The sequence below is a fragment of the Balearica regulorum genome, chromosome 2 (genome assembly GCF_011004875.1).
Source record: "Balearica regulorum gibbericeps isolate bBalReg1 chromosome 2, bBalReg1.pri, whole genome shotgun sequence".
Lineage (NCBI taxonomy): Eukaryota > Metazoa > Chordata > Aves > Gruiformes > Gruidae > Balearica > Balearica regulorum.
The window spans coordinates 48,285,005-48,306,433 of record NC_046185.1 but is presented as its reverse complement, the minus strand read 5'-3'; the positions used below and the strand labels follow the sequence as shown (position 1 = coordinate 48,306,433).

Sequence of the window (21,429 nt, the reverse complement as noted above, 5' to 3'; positions counted from 1 at the left end):
ACAACTGATTCAGAAAGAAGCATGCATGTTTAGTCAAAGTTTATCTGTTGGTAAAAGCAAAAGACAGTCATGAATTACTGAACTGCAATAATTTATTCAGCATGAGGTGCTAGGAATGACTGTGCTGGGCCATCATCATCGAAAAATCTTTGCACCTCCCAGAATAAGGCAGAAAACTTACCCATGAAACTGCCTGAGCTTATAATGAGCTCAAGCCATTAGTCAGAATGCAAAGGAATTTTTGATGACTGGAAATCAGTAAGCCTCATACTCTTCTTTGCACAAGAAAAAAAGCACAGATCTTATTCATCAGAAAGTTGACTAAAATGTTTCTGTTAAAGGGCTTGGTTGTATTTTGTGGAACGGAAGTGAAAAGCTGCACTGCAACCAAGAAAAAGACCACTGCAGCGAACAAAATTACACCTGCCTCCAAAGGTAGCCTTTAATAACATGTGAATCTTAGCAAAGAAATATAGCTGAAAATAGCTCCCAAACAAAACTAGGTCTGAAGTACAGATGCTTCCCTGCAGAAATTATGAAACAAAGGGACAGACAAGTTTCATTCAGTGAAGAAACTTCTAAGAGACCCATGAGAACAACTCCCTCTAAAGGAATAAAAGACGACGATAGCAGCAAAAAAATATTAACATCTACCACACCCTGCAAAACCCATCAGTCTTTTATCAGATGGTATTTCCAAACAGCATCAAAGGAGGAAAGTAACAAAGGATTTGTTTTGTTTTAAACAGGCTAGCTGTATTATTCCTATTTCAGTGCAGCCCTTGAGCTGCATTAAACCTACTGCCTTGAACAAACAGGCTCTATTACAAAACCCTCAGAGGAGGTATTACCATCTGTGTATCATTGTGGCAAACACAGTCAGCAGTATGCTGCCCTGTATTAGCAACAGCATAATGAGGTATCAACAGGAACAGCTATTCTCCTCTAGTCAGCAACTTGTGAAACCATACTTGGGGTACTGTGTCCAGTTTGGGGATCCCAGTAAGAGACAGACATTAATATACCAGAGCAAGCCCAGAGGAAAGCTTCCAAAATTGAGCATATGATGTGCAAGCAGAAACTGAAAGAAATGGGAGAATGAATTTTTTTTTGCTGTCTTCAACTATGTAGTAGAAGTGTACAGAAAATATAAAATTGAACTTAGAGGTATACAGAGAAAAGACACAGGGCAATGAACACAAGGTGCAAATTACGATATGCAAATTACAATTACATATCACAATTTTCTCACAGTTGTTAAACATTGGAACAGGTTTCTCAGAGAGACTGCAAAATCTCCATCCCTGGAGTTATTCAAAACTCAAGTGGACATGGCCCTGAGCAATCCAATTTAGTAGGATCTGCTTTCAGCAGGAGGTTGGATCAGATGACTTCCAGAGGTTTGTGCCAATCAAAATTATTCTGTGATCAAACAGTAAGTCTTTAGAAACACCACAACTGCCACAGATGCCAGGAACAAAGAATATTAGCACAAAGGCTGCACCTATATCTATGGGTTCAGCACCTGGAAGCACTCACAACCATTTAACTTGCTGATAGCATTTTCAGCTCTTTCCTCCATTTCTGCACAAGTTCATAAAGGAATGGTATCACCCTTTCCTATTAGGAAAATTGTTTCCTAATAACAGAATAGGAAATAGATTGATATCAAATTGTGAGCTAAAACCAATGCAGATATTTCCAAATGCCACCTAGCCTGCACAGCTGCCATTTGGTTAGGATTGCCAGAGAAGTAGTAAAGTCTTAGTAAGAGAAGCAGAACAACAGAAGAGAGAAAATAGTAGCTGCTTTTTCCTCCTCAGTCTCATTCTACCAGTCAGGATTTCTAGTCACTGATGTCCAAGACAGACTGCATCTTCCCTGGTAACTCCACTGTTCCGTAACCAGTTCTTACGAGAACCACAAAGGTTATTATGTCCAAGCAGGCCAAGTTAGCCTGCAATTGACCACAATAATTGAGAGCTCCAAGGTACTCTTCCACCCGATCCGATAAAGGTTCTCTGCTGAGTCAGACAGAAAGGAATAACCCAGAGATGAGTAAAACATCATTTTCTGAGATCAGTTATATGTTGTCCAATGTGATTCCAGTTATGATGCTGAGAGAAAATAGGAAAAGCAAAGAAAAAAATTCTCTGGCAATACTCAGATTGGCTTGGCAGTGAAATAACATTCAGCAAATGTTCTCTCTCAGTCACCACTGACTTGCTACTTTGTCTTATTCTCCTCATCTTTGGATCCTTTCCATGATGTAAACTTGAACCTACATGTGTTCTGTGTAGCTGTCAGTACCAGACATCAACTATTCAAGTTCCTTTTATCAGTACTGTTATCTACAACACTGAAAAAGAACATACTGGTGCCAAAGATTCCTTCTCTCAGCTGGCTTCTTCAGTCTCTAACTGCAGTATACATAGAAATTTGTAACTTCCAGTGAAGTCTCAGAACCACAGGCCATCTTCATTGACGAACTCAAAACCAGCAACTTCAGTCTGTATCTTGTCATTTCATGTACCAGAAAAGCAGCACTAGATGAAGTACTGTCAGAAAAGGGGTCTTTCTGGAGAAGTAGCACCTCTTATCTGCTTCCATCAAATACTTCAGACTATCACATAGAAGTATCATTTAAACATAGAATCATTGAATCATTTTGCTTGGAAAAGACCTTTAAGATCATGAAGTCCGACCATTCACCTAGCACTGCCAAGTCCAACCACTAAACCATGTCCCTAAGCACCACATCTACATGTCTTTTAAATACCTTCAGGGATGGTGATAACCACTTCCCTAGGCAGCCTGTTCCAATGATTGACAACCCTTTCAGTGAAGAAATTTTTCCTAATATCCAATCTCAACCTCTCCTGGCACAACTTGAGGTCATTTTCTCTTGTCCCATCGCTTGTTACTTGGGAGAAGAGACCTATACCAACCTCACTACAACCTCCTTTCAGGGAGTTGTAGAGAGCAGTAAGCTCTCCCCTCAGCCTCCTTTTCTCCAGGCTAAACCACCCCAGTTCCCTCAGCTGCTCCTCATAAGTCTTGTGCTCTAGACCCTTCACCAGCTTCGTTGCCCTTCTTTGGACACACTTCAGCACCTCAGTGTCTTTCCTGTAGTGAGGGACCCAACAGTGAAGACAGTACTTGAGGTGCAGCCTCACCAGTGCCGAGTACAGGGGGACGATCACTGCCCTAGTCCTGCTGGCCACACTGTTTCTGATACAAGCCAGGATGCTGTTGGTCTTCTTGGCCACCTGGGCACACTGCTGGCTCACATTCAGCTGGCTGTTGACCAACACCCCCAGGTCCTTTTCTGCCAAGCAGCTTTCCAGCCACTCTTCCCCAAGCCTGTAGCATTGCATGGGGTTGTTGTGACCCAAGTGCAGGTCCCAGCACCGAGCCTTGTTGAACCTCATACAGCTGGTCTCAGCCCATTGATCCAGCCTGTCCAGATCCCTCTGTAGAGCCTTTCCACCCCCAAGCAGATCAACACTCCCATCCTTTTCTTGGTGTTGTCTGCAAACTTACTAAGGGTGCGCTCGATCCCCTCGTCCAGATCCTTGATAAAGCTATTAAAGAGAACTGGCCCCAGTACTGAGCCCTGGGGAACACCACTTGTGAACGGCCACCAACTGGATGTAACTCCATTCACAACTCTTTGGGCCCAGCCATCCAGCCAGTTTTTTACCCAGCTAAGAGTATGCCTGTCCAAGCCGTGAGCAGCCAGTTTCTCTAGGAGAATGCTGTGGGAAACAGTGCCAAAGGCTTTACTGAAGTCCAGGTGGACAACATCCATGGTCTCTCCCTCATCCACTAAGCAGGTCACCTTGCCATAAAAGGAGATCAGGTTAGTCAAGCAGGACCTGCTTTTCATAAACCCATACTGACTGGGCCTGGGCTGTCCTGTACGTGAGGAAAAGGACTTGGGGGAACTGATTGATGAGAAGCTCAACATGAGCCAGCAGTGTGCGCTTGCAGCACAGAAAGCCAACCGTGTCCTGGGCTGCATCAAAAGAGGCGTGACCAGCAGGTCGAGGGAGGTGATCCTGCCCCTCTACTCCGCTCTTGTGAGACCCCACCTGGAGTACTGCATCCAGCTCTGGGGGCCCCAGTACAGGAGAGACATGGAGCTGTTGGACAGAGTCCAGAGGAGGGCCACGAAGCTGAGCAGAGGGCTGGAGCACCTCTCCTACGAGGACAGGCTGAGAGAGTTGGGATTGTTCAGCCTGGGGAAAAGAAGGCTCCAGGGAGATCTAATTGCAGCTTACCAGTACCTGAAGGGCCCTACAGGAAAGACGGTGAAGGACTGTTTATCAGGGAGTGTAGTGACAGGACAAGGGGCAATGGCCTTAAGCTGAAGGAGGGTCGATTTAGATGAGATGTTAGAAAGAAATTCTTTACTGTTAGAGTGGTGAGGCACTGGAACAGGTTGCCCAGAGAGGTTGTGGATGTCCCATCCCTGGAAGTGTTCAAGGCCAGGTTGGATGAGGCTTTGGGCAACGTCATCTAGTGGAGGGTGTCCCTGCCCATGGCAGGGGGGTTGGAACTAGATGATCTTTGAGGTCCCTTCCAACCCCAACCATTCTATGATTCTACGGCACTCAAAATAATCTGCTCCATAACCTTCCCCAGCAGCGCGGTCAAACTGACAGGCCTGTAGGTCCCCAGAGACTCCTTCCGGCTCTTCTTGTAGATGGGTGTCACACTGGCTAACCTCCAGTCAACTAGGACCTCCCCAGTTACCGAGGACTGCTGATAAGCAATGGAAAGTGGCTTGGTGAGCACTTCTACCAGCTCCCTCTGGACCCTTGAAATGAGATTTTTAAATTTTAAGCATTTAAAATGTTTTCTACCATTTTACTTTGCCATCCTATCCCTCCAGGTTTTGCTTCAAAACATCCACTCAGTTAAACATGGAAAATTAAAAACAGAAAAATAGTTGTCTTCTCTAATCAGCAGTTAGAAATCAATCTGCTTCCATGTCTGAGCTCCTCTGACTATCAAAAGACCACCAGAGTGCTGAGGTAGGGTCGCAGCCATCTCTACCCCACCCCATCTTCTAGTCTTACAGAAGAGCGGAAAGGAGGCACGTGAACAACCCCAATATAATGTACGAATTCTTCTGAACCATATAAATCCTGTATTTTTATATTATGTGAAATATTATATGACTTAGCCTCAAAACAGCTTCTGAAAACCTGAAACCTGTTTTTCCTCTCCTCATATTCTGAAATACATGGGATAACAAAAGTTTCTATTTCCCAATGAACTAACATTCTGCAAGACCTCTACAAAAAAAGTGATATGCAGGTAATTACTGTGGAAATAAAAACATTTAAATATTAGACAGAAATAATTAAAGACCTTAAAATAAGTAATTAAGATTTTTTCCTCTCTAAACAAATTGTCAGAATTCCAAATTGACCCAAACTGCATTTGTCACAAAATCTGCAATTTTGATAAAAAAATGCAGTAAGTCTATTTTCTAATGAGCATGAAGGACACACAGAATGTGATAACGACCTCTAAGAATACTCCCAGTGCTAAGGGCTTACTTGTGCAGACATTTCCTCCCCTTAATAAGCTGCTTGCTAGGAGGGAATGCCACTCCATTAGCTCATAAGAATTCAAATCTTCACTCAGCTTTGACATCTCAGGAAGCCACACCTTCACCCTCCCACCTTCCAGTACACTGCTGCTCCATAAAACATTTGGGAGTCCAACTTCTTCCTCTCTTTTCAGTTCCTCTGACCATCAGGAAGAGAAGCCAGCCAGGGAGCAGCTCCAGTTCCCTACATTACTAGAACTGTCTTCCTCTCTGCCACTGTGACTTGTAGCTTCTTGAGGAAGAAAGTGTTCTGATGAACCAAGTATCTTCACTAAAACATCTCTGTACACATAAATTATGACAGACCCCAACCATTTATGACTTAACTGCAGAACATATTTCATGAAAAGCTGCTAACAGATAAGCTGGTTGAACATCCATAAGCAATCTTAAGCCCTCCTTCTCTCTGCACACGATTAGCTTTGATTTAGATACACCTATTCCACCACACACAATGGAAAGGAGGAAGCACACAGTGCAATATGCAAATGGTATCAGCATACGGCATAGGATTATTAGATGAATTGTCTGCCTATAAACTTGGGGAGGTGGGCGTTACTGGGGTTTTTTTTGCAAATCTTCCATTCTTACAGCTTATATTTTCCCCAATAATATTGCCAGGATACCTATTAGTTTTAAGATAATATTTGTCCTTCTTTATCTCCATTCTACACAGCAACATTTCCAGGAGCAAATTCCTGGGAAATCAGTATCAGGCTGATATTTAGATATATAATCTAATCTAAAATAGATATATAATCCTGATATTAGATATAGAATGTAATCAGGCTTAGATTACCAGTGTAAAATTTTCCTATTGCCCTTTCCGTTACTATTTTCTACATTCCCTCCTCTAGTAAAGCCAGCAGAGCATCACCACAGCATAATAGCATTTTGATCTGGATTCAAGAAGTGCCATAGACAAAGAATAAGCCAAATATCGTAGGGTTTGGTTTGATTAAGCTGGATGAGTTCACAACACAACTGCATACAAAGTTAGGGCAGCACACACCATTGAACAGCAACACAAAAGAGCTGTGATCTCACAAACTCGTGTTAACTACTGAAGATTTTTGTACCGTTAAACCACAGCTTGAAAGGGCTAACTGCAGTATGTATGTCTGAGATAGCAAGAGCGAGCAGTTTAAGTGAGCATTATCTTTTTCCTTAAAGTTGATCAGACCTAATTAACCTAGCCCAAGAATTCTTTTGGTGCACACTGGATTTCATTTCACCCCTGGTACAAAGGAAACCTAACTGATATCTAAAACCCAGTAGCTAAGCAGCAACATGAAGTCAGGAAAGAAAAGTCTCCTCAGAAGAGACTCTGATTCTGAACAAGGTACTGCATAAGCCTTGTTTAGTAAGAAGGGAACATACTTCTAAGAGAAGTTTCTTCTTCAATGTATATCACTTAAATAATTAAAACTCCAGCTGCATGCATTAGGTAAGATGTTAACAGTTTCACTTACTTATAAAGATTTGGAAACTGCACTTTGCTTTCTAAATCATACATCAACTGCTTGTACTTAAAGTCTACTCTGATACTGCGCTAGTGTATTGTAGCGTCTCATATCTAAATGGACCCTAGAAGCAGCATTCTCCCACTTACAAGACTAAATTACATCCCTTTCAGCAGGGAAACACTGACAGACAAGAAACACAACCCATGATATATTCCCTAACATTTTTTAATATTTATTTGTACAGTAATAATGATAGGCATGTCAATATTGTATGAAGTGCTGTAAGTATGGGAAAAGTAATGGCACTTTGAAAGGGTTTACAAGCTAAATAGAAGACTGTGAACAAGAGGAAGCCAAACAGCATAATGACACCAGTGAATAGGAAACAATTCCTGCAGATTCAGCGGCCAAATCAATGTGGACATTTTGTAGTAATGACCACAGTGACGAGTTTTAACCGCTGAGGACAAACAGCGAGATGGTTTTACAGGTATTTAGGTGACACCTGATAAGCAAAAAGAATTGGAGGAGAACATGTCAATGTTCCCTGGAAAAAAAAAAAAAAAAAAAAAAAAAAAGGAAAATATTGCCTAGCCAATAGACACCCAACATAACAAAATACCACAGAGCACCATACAGGATACCGCTTGCCTTAGCTCAGGGGTAAGGCTAACCAGTTCTGAAAGGATCATCCAGTGAGAAAATGCCTGATGCTCTCCCAGAAATAACAGAACAGTGAACTAAGGAAAACAGCAAATTTTTTTGTCTGACCTAGACTTGCAGTTATTTTACATAGCTTTTCTTAAAGAAAATGTTTGTCTCCCCTCTGAAGTATTTAGTGGAAGCTAACAAACTGTAAAACCTGTTAAGAGAGATCCCACTGACAGAAGTAAACAACAAATATTCAAACTGGTTCTTAATTTCTGTTCACACATGCTTTATTATTAACGTAGTTGCTAATGATTTAAAAGATTAACACATTCAAGTGACTCCAGCAGGCAGTTTTGCAGTTCTTTCTTGGTTTCTACCATTAATTTATAACATGATGAAACGGTGAGCTGCTTTTTTGCCTCACTTTTCCGGCCTGGGAAGCAAGAACAGCATTCACCTACCTCGCGATAGCAGATGAATCTTCTAGAGCATTTGAAACCAATAGAACAAAGATGCGAGATTAACACACGTTACTGCCGCCGCCACGGCCCCTGCCAGCCGCCCCGACCTTCCCTCCAAAGGGTGCCCCGCGTTTCGACACCCGAGACGCCCCTTGCCCGGCGCCGCCCGTGCCCTCCCCACCGCCGTGCCAGGCCAGGGGAAGCCGGGTGCGCACCGCCGAGGCCGCCCCGCAGCGCCTGCCGCCCCCCGCCCGTTGGGCTGCGGCGCCCACCCCCGCCCTCACCTTTCCCCCCCCCCCAAGGGGCGGCTCCCGACTCACCGATCCCGGGGGCCACATAGATGAAGTAGAGGCAGGAGGAGGAGAAGGAGAAGAAGAAGATGAAGGCGAGCATGGAACGATTGGAGACCCGCAGCACCTTCCGGAGCAGTGGCATCCTCCCTCCGCGCCGGCGGCCGGCCGCTCCGCTCAATCCCGGCGAGCCGCGGCGGCGCTTGCCAGAGGGAGGCGGCCCGCTTCTCCCATGGATCGGGCAGCGAGGTGACGATGGGGCTCCGCTCGCCCCGTCCCTCCCTCCCTCCCGCCGCCTCCCCGGGAGCGGGCGCGCCGGTGGGGGCCGGCAGGGGCAGCGCCGCGGGTCGAGGAGGAGGGCGGGCGGCGACGCTTTGTGGCCGGCCCGGCTGCCCCCCTCTTGGGCGCCCGGAGGGGGCCTGCCTAGCGCTGCGCCTCCGGGCGGGCTGAAGCCGCCGCCGCGGCTCGCAGGTGGCGGCCGGAGCGGGGAGGGGCCCCTATCGCTGCCGCGGGGCTCGGGAAACGTTCCCGCCGCTGCTCATGCCGCCGGGAGCCGCGGCCGCCCGCTCTCCCGCCTGCTGCCCCCTCACAAGCGGCGGCGGTAGCGGCAGCAGCATCCCCGCTGCCGGCGGGCAGTCACCTCCGCGCCCAGCCCAGCCCCGCCGCTCCCTCCTCCTCCCGCACCCGCGGGGAGCGCGCTACAGCCGCGCGGCGCGGCCCAGCCCCGCCCCGCCGAGACCCAGCTACTGCGGCGGTTGGGGCGTGCGCGAGCCCCTGCGCGGCGGCGGACTGCAGAACTGCGGCGGGCGCGCGCTCGCCCCGCGCTCCAGCGGAAAGGACCTGAGGGGCCCGGGCGGTACCGCCGCTATACTGCAGCGGCGGCGCGCGCGCCGCCCTGCGCTGCGGACCAATGGGAGGCCAGGGAAAAGAGAACCCGCTCTCCCGATTGGCTGGTGCGTGGACGAGCGTTTGTATCGCCGGAGCGGGGGGAGGGGTGCGAGGCGGCCTGGGTCGGCGGCGGCGGCGGGGTGCGCTGGGGTCCTCGCGGCCCTCACGTGAGGGCGAGGCGGGAAGAACCGTTGGGGAGAAGCGGGCGGTGAGGGGGGAGGACCGGTAATGTCTCGGCGCTCCGGCTGTGCCCGTACTTTTTCTGTGCCACGGTACCTCGGCCTTTTGCGGGGCACGGCGAGGAAGGGCCGGGTCCCGCGGGCGGCGGCACCGCCGGGCCTCTTAGGAACTCAGCCCGTGCCCGCTTTTCAGCGGTGGTGCCGTCCTCTCCCACTTTTCCCCTTCGCACTGCTGCCCTTCTGCCAAGTGCAGCCACAGGCGCATCTCTGACATCGGCTGCTTTTAGTGCAGACCAGTTGGAAATGGCAGGCAGGGCTAGCAGACCCGACAGTTCTCCGCAGGGCAGATAAGAAAACATTTCCTGAAGGTTTGGCTACACGTGCGCTTTCGAATTTGCTGAATTCATATGTGATGATCTACACACTCCATTAGACGTTTGCTCTCAAGCCCATTGCACGCAAAAGATATTTTAAAAGTCAGTAATGTAAGCTTCATGTCATGTATCAGTTCGTTCTTGCTGTAGCAGCTAACCTTGGCTACCACAAGTTGCTAGGTGATCCAGTCAAGTCAGTGATCTCTCCATTCCTCTGCAGAATGGTGTCACAGATGGGAAGATGTGTGCCAAGGGGTTGGCAGCTGGCGAGGACGTGCCTCAGTGCACCTGATATGGCAGCAGGATCCAGTTGCGTAAGAATCCAGGTCTGTATTGTTAATGTGTGTTGAGTTTATTCAGACATAGGGCAAAAAGGATGGAGATACAGAATTGCACTCTCCCCCCTTCCCCAAATACAATTTTATCTCAGTCGCTATACTTGCACTACGTTTTTTATGCATTAGATCTTATAACTTAATTTTGTTTCAGTAATAATTGAGACAAATTGTTTCATTCACACAGCACAGCTCATGGTCGAGTAGAGTTTATCCTTTAGGCTGTGCGGGATGATCTTATCACTTCCTTCACGTCAGTCACAGGCAAACAGCTTTCAAACACTCTGCAGGCTTCCATATCAGTATTTTTGTATTGTAAATGTAAAAAGTCTAAGTCAGTTGCCATGTAAACATCAGAGCTAGAAATACAAAATTATTGGTTAATCAGTGAAGTAGTGATGGAAATAAGTGATAGTAATAACAAAACTGCAGGTTTGCTTAAAAGACTTTTTGCTTAGTCGAAAAGAGGTTATTCTATCCTCCAATCTTGCTAGATGTTGAACAGGAACATTTCTATGTATGGTAGAATACAGTACATGCAGTAATGATCTGTAGGCACATCATGGAATTTCCTGATTGTCACTTTGATGCAGAGCATAGACATAAGAATTTCCCAGTAAGGGTTTCCATAGGAGAGAGAGAAATTCTGTTCCTTCAGCTCTGAAACAGAGATTTGTCAGTAATATTTTGGTGGATGTTATTGCAATGAGTATCTGATGGATAGACTGAGTGATGCATTTTGTCACAAAATTGTTTCTGAATTGCCAGTAGCGGCTATGTTACTTGATGTGTGTCGTTTATTTTATTGAGCAGAGTGTAATACTAGCTATAAAAATACCACATTGAACTACTGTATACATATATGGCTTAAATTTGAAGCTTCTGTAATATACAGCTGACTGTAGTATAGAGGGTCCCTATGGACATGAACTTGGGTTTATGAAGCAAAAATGTATGTATAATATCTTTATGTCTTGTTACTATCTCAAACTGAAGTAATATTTATATGTGATGCAGTATTATTACTGCTTTAAAGTATTAAAGCTATTGATTTACTGTATTAACTGTAATAACTGAGTATTGACACATGCTTCTCTGGTATTTCACTTTTATTAGTGGTTTTGATACTGTTTTAGAAGATTTTTTTCTATGCTGTAAACATAGAGAAGGACATTAGAAGATCAATACAATGACAACTTGCAGAATCTTATCACAGATAAGAATGATATCCATGGTACATGAAATCTTAAGACTGGCCCTAACTTTTGTGTGGAGGAACATTAAGTAGTGCCATCCACATCACCGTCTCTGCATAACTAAAAGCAAGTGCTATGTCTTCAGCTCAACAGTATTAATTTTGTTTTAATTGCTTAGATTGTTAGGTGCACTTTTGTATGACTTTAAATGCTACTGTGATGAGCATGAGAAAATCTATGGAATAATATCTTAAATATATAGAGGCATTTGTGGAAGAATATCAAAATGGAATTTCAGAAGATAGATGTATCATGTTTAATTCAATCTCCAGCAGCAGAACGCTGCAGGAGCAGCAGCATGACTCACACACACTTGTGGTAGACGACTAGGCCCAGGTATCTACTCTGAAAAGAATACTTGAAACATCCTCCATCTTATTTAAATGTTACTTTCTTCAGTAAAAGGATTACTGCATAATAACTAGATCACTCCTTTGAATAAGTCACAATATTGCAATTTACTTATTATTCTAAGGAAAGGAAATTCCGTTGGGTATCCATTGCTCTTTGCTCTATTTCATCCTGCAATGGAATTTATGCAGAAAAGAACTTAAACAATTGTAGCTGACTCTGGAAAAAGGTGATAGTTCAAAAAAACTCCCTCCTCATTCCTGTTCTAACCACCCAAAAGTTAATTTTCTATGGATCAACAAACACAAAATCAAATAAGATCTCACCAGAGCAACAACTGCAAAACCATCGTCTCCAAAGCTACAATAATCAACACATCTGTCAGTTGTTCCAAAAGGTCATATATTTCATCAAGTCCAACAAGTGATGCCGTAGAAAGTACATGTGTGAAACTAAACTAACATGCTTCCCATGTTGCATTGGCACAGTTGTGCATGACGGTGTTCTGTTAACAAAATCAGGGCACTGATCTGTTGGAGCAAAGTAACAGCACTTTTTTTGATAGAGGAAGAGGGAGAGGTTTGATGATTTTTCATGTGGGTCATTTCTGCAATCCATTTGAAAGAGTGACACCCCAAACCAAGTGCCTTTATGATTGTGGGCATAGGGTGCTGTGAGACAACAGCAGGAAGAAATGCCAGAAGACCTTGAGGGAAGCAAAAGTATCTTAAACTACTGCAGTCACCGAGTGTAGAGCTTGAGCCTGACACAAGCAGCACTGAAGCTATGTCAGAGGTTCCCCTATCCAAGGAGGCAGCAAGTCATATTCTGCTTAAATCATTTGTTAGACTTAGGGGTTAAAACAATGCACCTATGAATGTGCTGTCCATGTAACATCCAGTTTTACAGTCTGCAATACTAATTTAAATTCTCACATTTTGTTCTCCAGGTCATTTACTGCTGCATGTTTATATCATTTCTTACTGCTCATACCCAGTCTTTGAGTCAGGTGTAGTAAACTATTGTTTAACTAGCTGGTTTTTTCTCTTCTGTGTAATGATCTGTCTTGAGTCTGTCTTTCCTCCCATTAATACAGCTGCACATATGGTCAAGTTTTACCTGTCTCCATATTCTGTATTGTTCAGGCAAAAAGATTACATGATTGTGACAACTTTTCCTGTTTAAAACACTTTTTATCAACAATAAAGTACTAAAGTACCACATAAATCTTGCAAATTTTGCATTGTCTTCTTTGTTTCTGCAAGCTTAACCATTAACACCAGCACAGAATCATAGAATCACGGAATGGTTTGGATTGGAAGGGACCTCAAAGATCATCTAGTTCCAACCCCCCCTGCTGCAGGCAGGGACACCCTCCACTAGACCACGTTGCCCAAAGCCCCATCCAACCTGGTCTTAAACACTTCCAGGGAGGGGGCATCCACAGCCTCTCTGGGCAACCTGTTCCAGTGCCTCACCATTCTAACAGTAAAGAATTTCTTTCTAACATCTCATCTAAATCAACCCTCCTTCAGCTTGAACCCATTCCCCCTTGTCCTGTCACTACACTCCCTGATAAACAGTCCCTCACCATCTTTCCTGTAGGCCCCTTCAGGTACTGGTAAGCCACAATTAGATCTCCCCGGAGCTGCCTTTTCTGCAGGCTGAACAATCCCAACTCAGCATTATTGTGTCTTCCCTATGCCCTACCTTTAAACTCCAACACAAGTCACATTTATTTGTTCTCTGGTTGCTGACTGTCACTTTGTCTTTGCTTTCAGCTAAGCCAGCCCAACTGCTTTATTTAGGCTATAGTTAATTTAGTAGCCCATCAAGCAGAACAATTCTTTCACACTCTTTTTGCAAGAACTCTTCCCCACTCACACTACCTATTCCCCAAACCAGCTGGGTGAACTGCAGCCAAGCCACAAACCTCCCTTCGTTCCAAGCAACCTCGTCAAGCCACAGGTGAAAGGACATGATCAGCTTTCTCCTCACCACAGGGAATTCCAGAAAATCTTCCCGGTGGCTTGGTTTCTTAAATCTTTTGCCATCACTGCTTTAGTTTTCTTCCTTGCCTTTTCTGTTTTCCTAAATGGTAGTAATAAAAATCGATAAATGAGCATAATGTGGTTTCATTATTAATCCTACATATAGCAGTTACTTTGTTGGTATTGTTCGTAAGTTCCTTTGGTTTTTCATTTACCTGGATATGTAATCCTTCTTGCAAGGACAACAAGGAGTTAAAATGCCTTGAGTTAAAAAGCTCAGGGTAAGAAGCACGAGATCAGACCTGACAATTCCAAGAAAATGCACAGTCTGTGTAAGATTTTTAAAGATTAAGATAAAGATTAATTATGATTAAAGATTAAATCAAGTTGTGTCAGGGTGATCTAGGCTGTAATTTAGCAAGGAAAGTTAGTCCTTCAGTGTGGCACACAAACAAATAAAATGCACCAATAAATACTGAGAACTAGAATAATGTACTTAAGTTTTGGGTCATGTGACCTAACCCTATTACATCAGTTATAATCCCATTATTAAATGCCAAATTGGAAGTATTTTGAGAATGTTCTGGATTTTTCTGGTAGTACAACTTTGGGCCTGAAATTTGTTTTTAATAACGGCAGTCTCTTGAGTTCTACGTTCAAAATAAGTTTGTAAGTGTGTTGCAGTTGCTACCATAAAAGAGTATTATCATAGAATCATAGAATGGTTTGGGTTGGAAGGGATGTTAAAGATCTTCTAGTTCCAACCCCCCCCACCATGGGCAGGGACACCCTCCACTAGACCAGGCTGCCCAAAGCCCCATCCAACCTGGCCTTGAACACTTCCAGGGAGGGGGCATCCACAGCTTCTCTGGGCAACCTGCTCCAGTACCTCACCACCCTCACAGTAAAGAATTTCTTCGTAATATCTAGTCTAAATCTACCCTCCTGCAGCTTAAGGCCATTGCCCCTTGTCCTATCACTCCATGCCCTTGTAAACAGTCCCTCTCCAGATTTCCTGTAGGCCCCTGCAAGTACTGGAAGGCTGCAATTAGGTCTCCCTGGAGCCTTCTCTTCTGGAGGCTGAACAACCCCAACTCTCTCAGCCTGTCCTCATAGGAGAGGTGCTCCAGCCCTCTGATCATCTCCATGGCCTTCTCTGGACTGGCTCCAATAGCTCCATGTCCTTCTTGTACTGAGGACCCCAGAGCTGGACGCAGTACTCCAGGTGGGGTCTCACAAGAGTGGAGTAGAGGGGCAGAATCACCTCCCTCAAGAAGGGTTGTGAATCTATTTTCTTTCACAGGTGGAATGAAAAAAAAAAAAAAAACCTATCAGGCAAGGCCTGGTATTCTTTGCTTCCAGCGTTCCTCCTATATGTTTCCCAGGCTGTGATATTCAGCAAAATCATACTCTTTTATCTTCAATTAAGTTAACAGATAACTACTAGGTTTGTATTTCACTGATAGTTAGTTTTCCTAGCTGATACTGCTTTTTTGGTTTGAAGTAAATCCAGATGCCATTTCTTCTATAAAGCCTCAATTACTACTTTAGGAAAGATTACCTCCTTGGAAAGAAAGGCATCTTTTCCTAATGCTAATCTTGAATCTATATATCACAAGCAATGTCCATTCTAGAGCTAACCCACGCAACATACAGAAGACAGAGGAAAGCTGTTAGTTTTCATGAAGTTTTAATATTGCATAAAATCCAAAATAAAGTAATTTCTCTCACTAACAATTAAAACAAAAATCAGAAAAAAATATTTTGGAGGGGAGGGTTGCTTTTGAAATTGTAATGTTAAATGTTAGAAAGCTACTTCCATTAAAATAATTTACTAGCCGTTACATATCCATATACCAATAACTATAAAAGATACAAAACTCTTAAGCCAAGTTGGAACGCCCGGTTTTAAGAAGAGACAGGAATATATAATAAACTATTACATACCATATTAATATTTTATGAAAGAAAGTAGAGCATGTAGTTGAGGGAGAGGGGGTAAGTTTTAAACTCCACAAATGAAGTTAAAATATTCCTATATAAGAATTTGTCAAGAATTTTCTGCCAGTTCATCAAAGCCAAAATATTGGAACAAATCAGCTCAGGTGAAACTTGTCTTGGAAAATATGCCTGAAGTTCAGAATGCCATTTCAGAAGATTTCAATCCCTATATCCCTAATTTCACGTGAGTATCAGACATAGGCAACAATTCGGCAATTGCAGAATTTCAGGAATTATGTCTGTCTGCATGTGTGTGCATCTCTCCTACTACAGAACAAGAATGTTTGCAGACCCTTGCTTCTGCAGGGTTGGGGTTTGGTGCCTTGTAACTTTTATCATTTTTATACTTTGATGAAATCGATGATGATAAGGAAGTCTTAACTGTCTTCTTTCCCATGATAGAGCACATGTGTTCAATCAACTTCTCAGAGTCAGTTCAGAGCACTTAGTTTTTATCACTAACAAACTTCTGTACTACTGAAAGGGAGAAATAAAGGAAGACACAGTAAATACAAGAATCGTGACCTTTGGATTTACAGATGAGTCTTTTACGAAAATCAGTAAAAGCAAGAGATTAACATTTCAGAGTATCAAGTGATCAAATAAACCGTTATCCTATCATTATACATCAGCAAACTCTGTGGCTGAGTGTGCCTCTCGCCTTTTCCTCCATAGCACAGATCAAAACCACAGAACACATGTTCTTGTGCAGTCCTTTATTGATACTATTTAAAGAAAGTAAAGAGAGACCTGTGCAATTAGATAGCAGGGATGATCCCGTCACATAACTTCAGGCTTTCTCACGTAATGAACCAAGAGAAAGAGGCACGCCATCTACGTTTTACAGACTCTACTGCTGGCATAAGGAGCTTCATTTAACTAGGCTGCATGATTATTCTCTATGTTATGAGAAGTACATGAGATATCCAGGATCACAAATAATCAGTCATTATTATGGGAAAGCACTCATTGTCTTAACCAGTTCTGTCATGTATCTTTAAAAAAGTGAATTTAATAAGGATTATCATTTTGAGATTTAGCAATTTATGTTTTTTTCTGTGTCATGGATATAACTATGTGCTATACCATAACATTGTAAGCATCTTATGTGGAAAAGACAGTATCTTGCATTAGATCATGAACAGACTCCTTCAAAGTGGTGCGTGCATAGTTGTTTGAAATCTACCTAGCAAGGATAATGTGCCAATAAAAACTATTTTTATTGCTGTAAAAGGGTGATATGAAGAGAGATCGATAAAAGAGTAGGTTTACTATTTGAGTATCATGGGAGTTATTTCACTGTAACTTGTACAGGTGAAAAATAAATGCAAAAGGAGACATAATCATCACTAACTAATATCAAATACTATTTTTACAGAAATCAGACTTTGAATGGCCTAAATTACTGACATCAGAATTAGTCTGAAAGGTCTATTTGTCACATTTGGAGTAATAAGTGTTCCTTAAAACATTTCTGAAAAAGGAGTGTGACAAAGAAATCCCAAGAGTACACTGCAGGCTAAGCTCACATTCTTGGACTGCTTCCCTATCCTCACTTTTAAAGATGTCATTCAAGTCTTAAAAATCAGAGTACAAAACTAAATCATGCAGTTTGGCTGTTAATCGCTTCAGTGGTGAAATAAATTAATAGAAGATTTTGTGGAAGGCTTGAGGACTTTTGCTTTGCTTTGTTTTTCATAGCTAAAATCTTATCCTCAGAGACACAATTCTTTTGCATATATAAATAGAAACAATCTGGTCCCACTCTTTCTACTGCAATTAGGAAAAAAGCAATCAGAATTTGTTAAACAGACTTCAGAGAGAGTAGAGTCTTATGTCTTAGAAGACAGATGTTTTCTGATTAAGGTTTCTGTCGCGGTCTCATTTAGAAATTGCACAAGTCACAGATAACTTTAGCAAAGGTTACAGTTGGTGCAATTCCATTGCTTTCTTCAGTTCCCTATAACAGCTTTATTTAGTTTGTGAGATATAGTGTTTAAATAGTTTGAACCTTATTAAGAGCTGAAGTAACGCTACTGTCCTCAGAAAAACTCTTTGGTGTACTGCAAAACTAAATAATAGAGTCTAAGGTTTTCCTAAAATGTCATCTTGCTACTTTTATGATTATGCTATGCAAAAAGGAAGTGCTAAAAATGAATAAATGTATTTTCATGAATACAATCTCATTTACGCAGGGGGTCAGGTACCAACAGTTGCATAGAGATGGTGATGCTGACCATAATTGTTGTTGCTTATACTTCCCACTACAAAATCTCCATTTATCTGTTTGTAATTTAAGTAACCATTATTTTCTTATGATAAAAAAGTTCTGTGTAAAGTGTCTTTCCTAGGTTGAACTTATCCCAAACCTAAAAAAAAAATTCTCTAAAAAAAAAAAAGCAAAAATCCGCCAAACTCTTTACCTTTCTGCTCCCCAAGAGAAAAACAGCCGGACCATTTGGTCATAATTTAAATTATCTATATTTTGAAAGAGAAATAGTGGCCTTTTACACCATCTGTTTGCTCAGTCATGATCATGAACACCTTCCCAAATGTCGCCAAATAGTAAGCATTTGAAAAAATGCAGCTGATTTCTTAGAACAAATGAAATTCTAAAGATTCTATCATCCCCTACCAAGCATGAGCCAACCTTTCAGAGTTTCAAGAACTGAAAATAAAAGTATGTTTGGCCAAAAGATTAAAGATTATAACAATTTTGCAGTTACTCTTTGGGGAAGTGACACATTCTGGGAAGAGAGGAAATTCTAGAAAGAGTTACAAATTCCCATGAATGTTCCAGACACCATAAGAAGAATACCAAACTGGAAGGGATTTTTTTTAAATCATATTTGCGTCTAGATTTAAAATAGATTTTGAGTCACAAATCGAGCTTACCTTTGTTAGAGATAGCTACAGCTCCTTAGTTCTGTGGGTTACATTCCTTGCAGTACATTTCTAAGCGTGTCTGACTGCTTATAGGTTAGCAGTGGTCTGCTGTGTCATGCCACAAGACCTCCTTTCCGGTGTCCAGGCCACCAGTCACGAGAATTAAGGCTAAAAAAGGCTAACATCATAGCCTTTGGCATAACCTTCAGCAACCTGAGACCTGATCTAGGACTGCACTACTATCTGAGGGTCTCCAAGGCTCGCTACAGGGGTTTTTTTCTGCTAGTGGTATGCTTCCTATCCCAAAGAAAGCAAATAACAAGTATCCTACATGACTCTGAGGTGGTCGTAGGATAGCCATCTATTCCCATTATTTATTATTGGTATTGCAATGGAGCCTGAAACTCCCAGTCACAGAAGAAAACCCTAGGATTGTCCTACGATCTGTATAAATGAAAAATGAAAATAAACCCTACATCAGGAATTTATGTCTGTCCTATCTTCAGCATCTGGTGCTTCCATGATAGGTATTTATACACACACACGCACGCATGCACACACGCACACACTAATGTCTACAACTTGCAGAAATATAAGTCTTTTAATCTCCTTCTCAAAGCCGGTAATTTATCTTGATCTGAAACACAATGACAAAAATGAAGTTCATGGAGCTCCATATGCTTAATAAGAACAACCAAAAACTGCTGTGGAAATCAGTCTGCCAAAAACTGATTAGATGTTGTAACTGTATATTGTTGCTCAGAGAGTTTTTCATAAGGGAAAAACTTGGTAACATGAATTTTTCCAAGTTCCCATGGTAAAAACAGTAAGAAATATTAAATTCTTATGAATGAGCTGTGGTTATGAAATTATTTTGTGTGTTCTCAAATATAACCAACAACAGTCAGGTTTTAAATATATTTACATTTATTTAGGAATAAAGATTTTTTTTTAAAAAAAAAAAAACCTAAAGCAAGAACAGCATCTTAGAGAAATTCTTGGATCTGAACATTTTCTGAGCAAGTGTCTACTATTTTCCCCAAGATCTTTTGGTAGAATAACATTGCAAGCATTTAAATACAAACTAGGAAGAAGAGAAAATGAAAGGATACAAGGGAAAGAGGTTCTGAATTTCAGAACACTTTTGGGGAGAATCAAACAGAATGGGTATGAAATTATATTTAAATTGAGGATTAGTGACATGGTACCAAATGCACATGCAATCAGATACAGACAATCTGGAAAATATGTTTTGTGATAGGGACAGAAGGTCTTTTCCTTTGTAATACCTTCCACATAGGAATGTAATCGTTCTCTCTAGCTACTTATCGCCTAGTTTCCGTGGCTAATGCACATCTTTGAAGAGAATTCTGAGTTTTAGTGATGATAGAGAACAGGACTTGACAGCATAGGAAGGCAGAGATTACTTCATTAAGTTACCGTGTGCTATTTTGGAAGATTAACATCCTTCTGTTCTGCTTTTTTTCTATTATACTTAGGATAACATGGGCATTTGATTTGCTTTGGAGTAAGCACTTTCTTTGTTTGTTATGAGATTTTCTGCAGCTACCCTTTTCGTATCACTAGGTACCTTCCCCATAGGTCCCAGCTGATTGCCTAAATAAAAGATCCAATTCAATTCTCCTAAGGGAAAAAAAATGCAACTTAACTTCTGTGGAAAGCAAATAAAAAGCCACAGGAAAACCTTTATATTCAAGGAACTATGCACAGAGCAACCAACCAATACCAACATTTACCCAACATCTATGTGGTCTCTTAGTTCAAGTTTCTAGTTATTTCTTTTCCTTTTTTTTTTTTTCCGCCTAATTTTGTTACTTAGGTGTTTTTCATTGCACTTGCTGTTATATTTGTGTTTCACTGATAGTTTTTTAATTGCCTTACTTTCTTCCATGATTTCTGTTTGTTTTCTTCATTTCCTATTTCTGTTTTCCATATAATCATTTCAGTAAATACAGAAGTTCACAAATAAATATGTGAACAAAAGAAGCATTTGAAAATAAATAGTCCTGTAACACAAAATAAAATTAGTATTTTATACTATTTGTGGTCCAACAGAAAATAGTTTCTAGCTTTAATTTCCTAAAAATAATATGTTCACTTTAGTTATTCCTGTATTCGGTGTGGCTTACTTCAATATCCTTAGCTGATGATTTTAGAGCTCCTTATGTTCAGCTAAGTCTAGAAAGAGTTTAAATGACCCAAATGCTTTAAGAAGTGACACTAAATTATTAAATTTTCAGGGCTGTTCTCATTATCCTAGAAGCATAGGGGATTTGCAGAGATGGAGATGAAAATATCCAGAAAATATGCTGTTGCAGTCCTGCAGGGAACTTTGTGATGTTTGTGTCCACACAGGTTTCACTGATGAATCAAGAATTAAGTAGGAAATGTATTTTTTAAAGTGCTGTATAAAAAACTTCTCTTTTTCAGTGGATGAATTTGTGGTTGCAGTTCTGATCATTGCATCTCCAAAAAGTATAATTTAAAAGGGTACAAGGAAAAGTGAAAAAAGACAGGCAGAGCTGTGGGTGGCTTTTGTTCAAAGGAAACTAAATGGGTCAGGACACTTCAGTTTCAAATCAGACAGCTAGAACAAGGTAATTAGTGAATTATTATTCTTTTTTTTTTTTTTTTTTCCCTCCAAACACAGAAACTG

General features: G+C 41.9%; 1 protein-coding gene across 1 annotated transcript in view; it reads right to left on the bottom strand.

Annotated features, from left to right (window-relative positions):
• B4GALT6 (beta-1,4-galactosyltransferase 6) overlaps positions 1-9,312 on the bottom strand; it is a 38,933-nt gene extending 29,621 nt beyond the window's left edge. Inside the window, exon 1 of the mRNA XM_075744185.1 lies at positions 8,522-9,312. Within this exon, the coding sequence (XP_075600300.1) occupies positions 8,522-8,636 (115 nt within the window). The 5' untranslated portion in view covers positions 8,637-9,312. The remainder of the gene's footprint in view (positions 1-8,521) is intronic.
• Between the last annotated feature and the right edge of the window lie 12,117 nt (positions 9,313-21,429).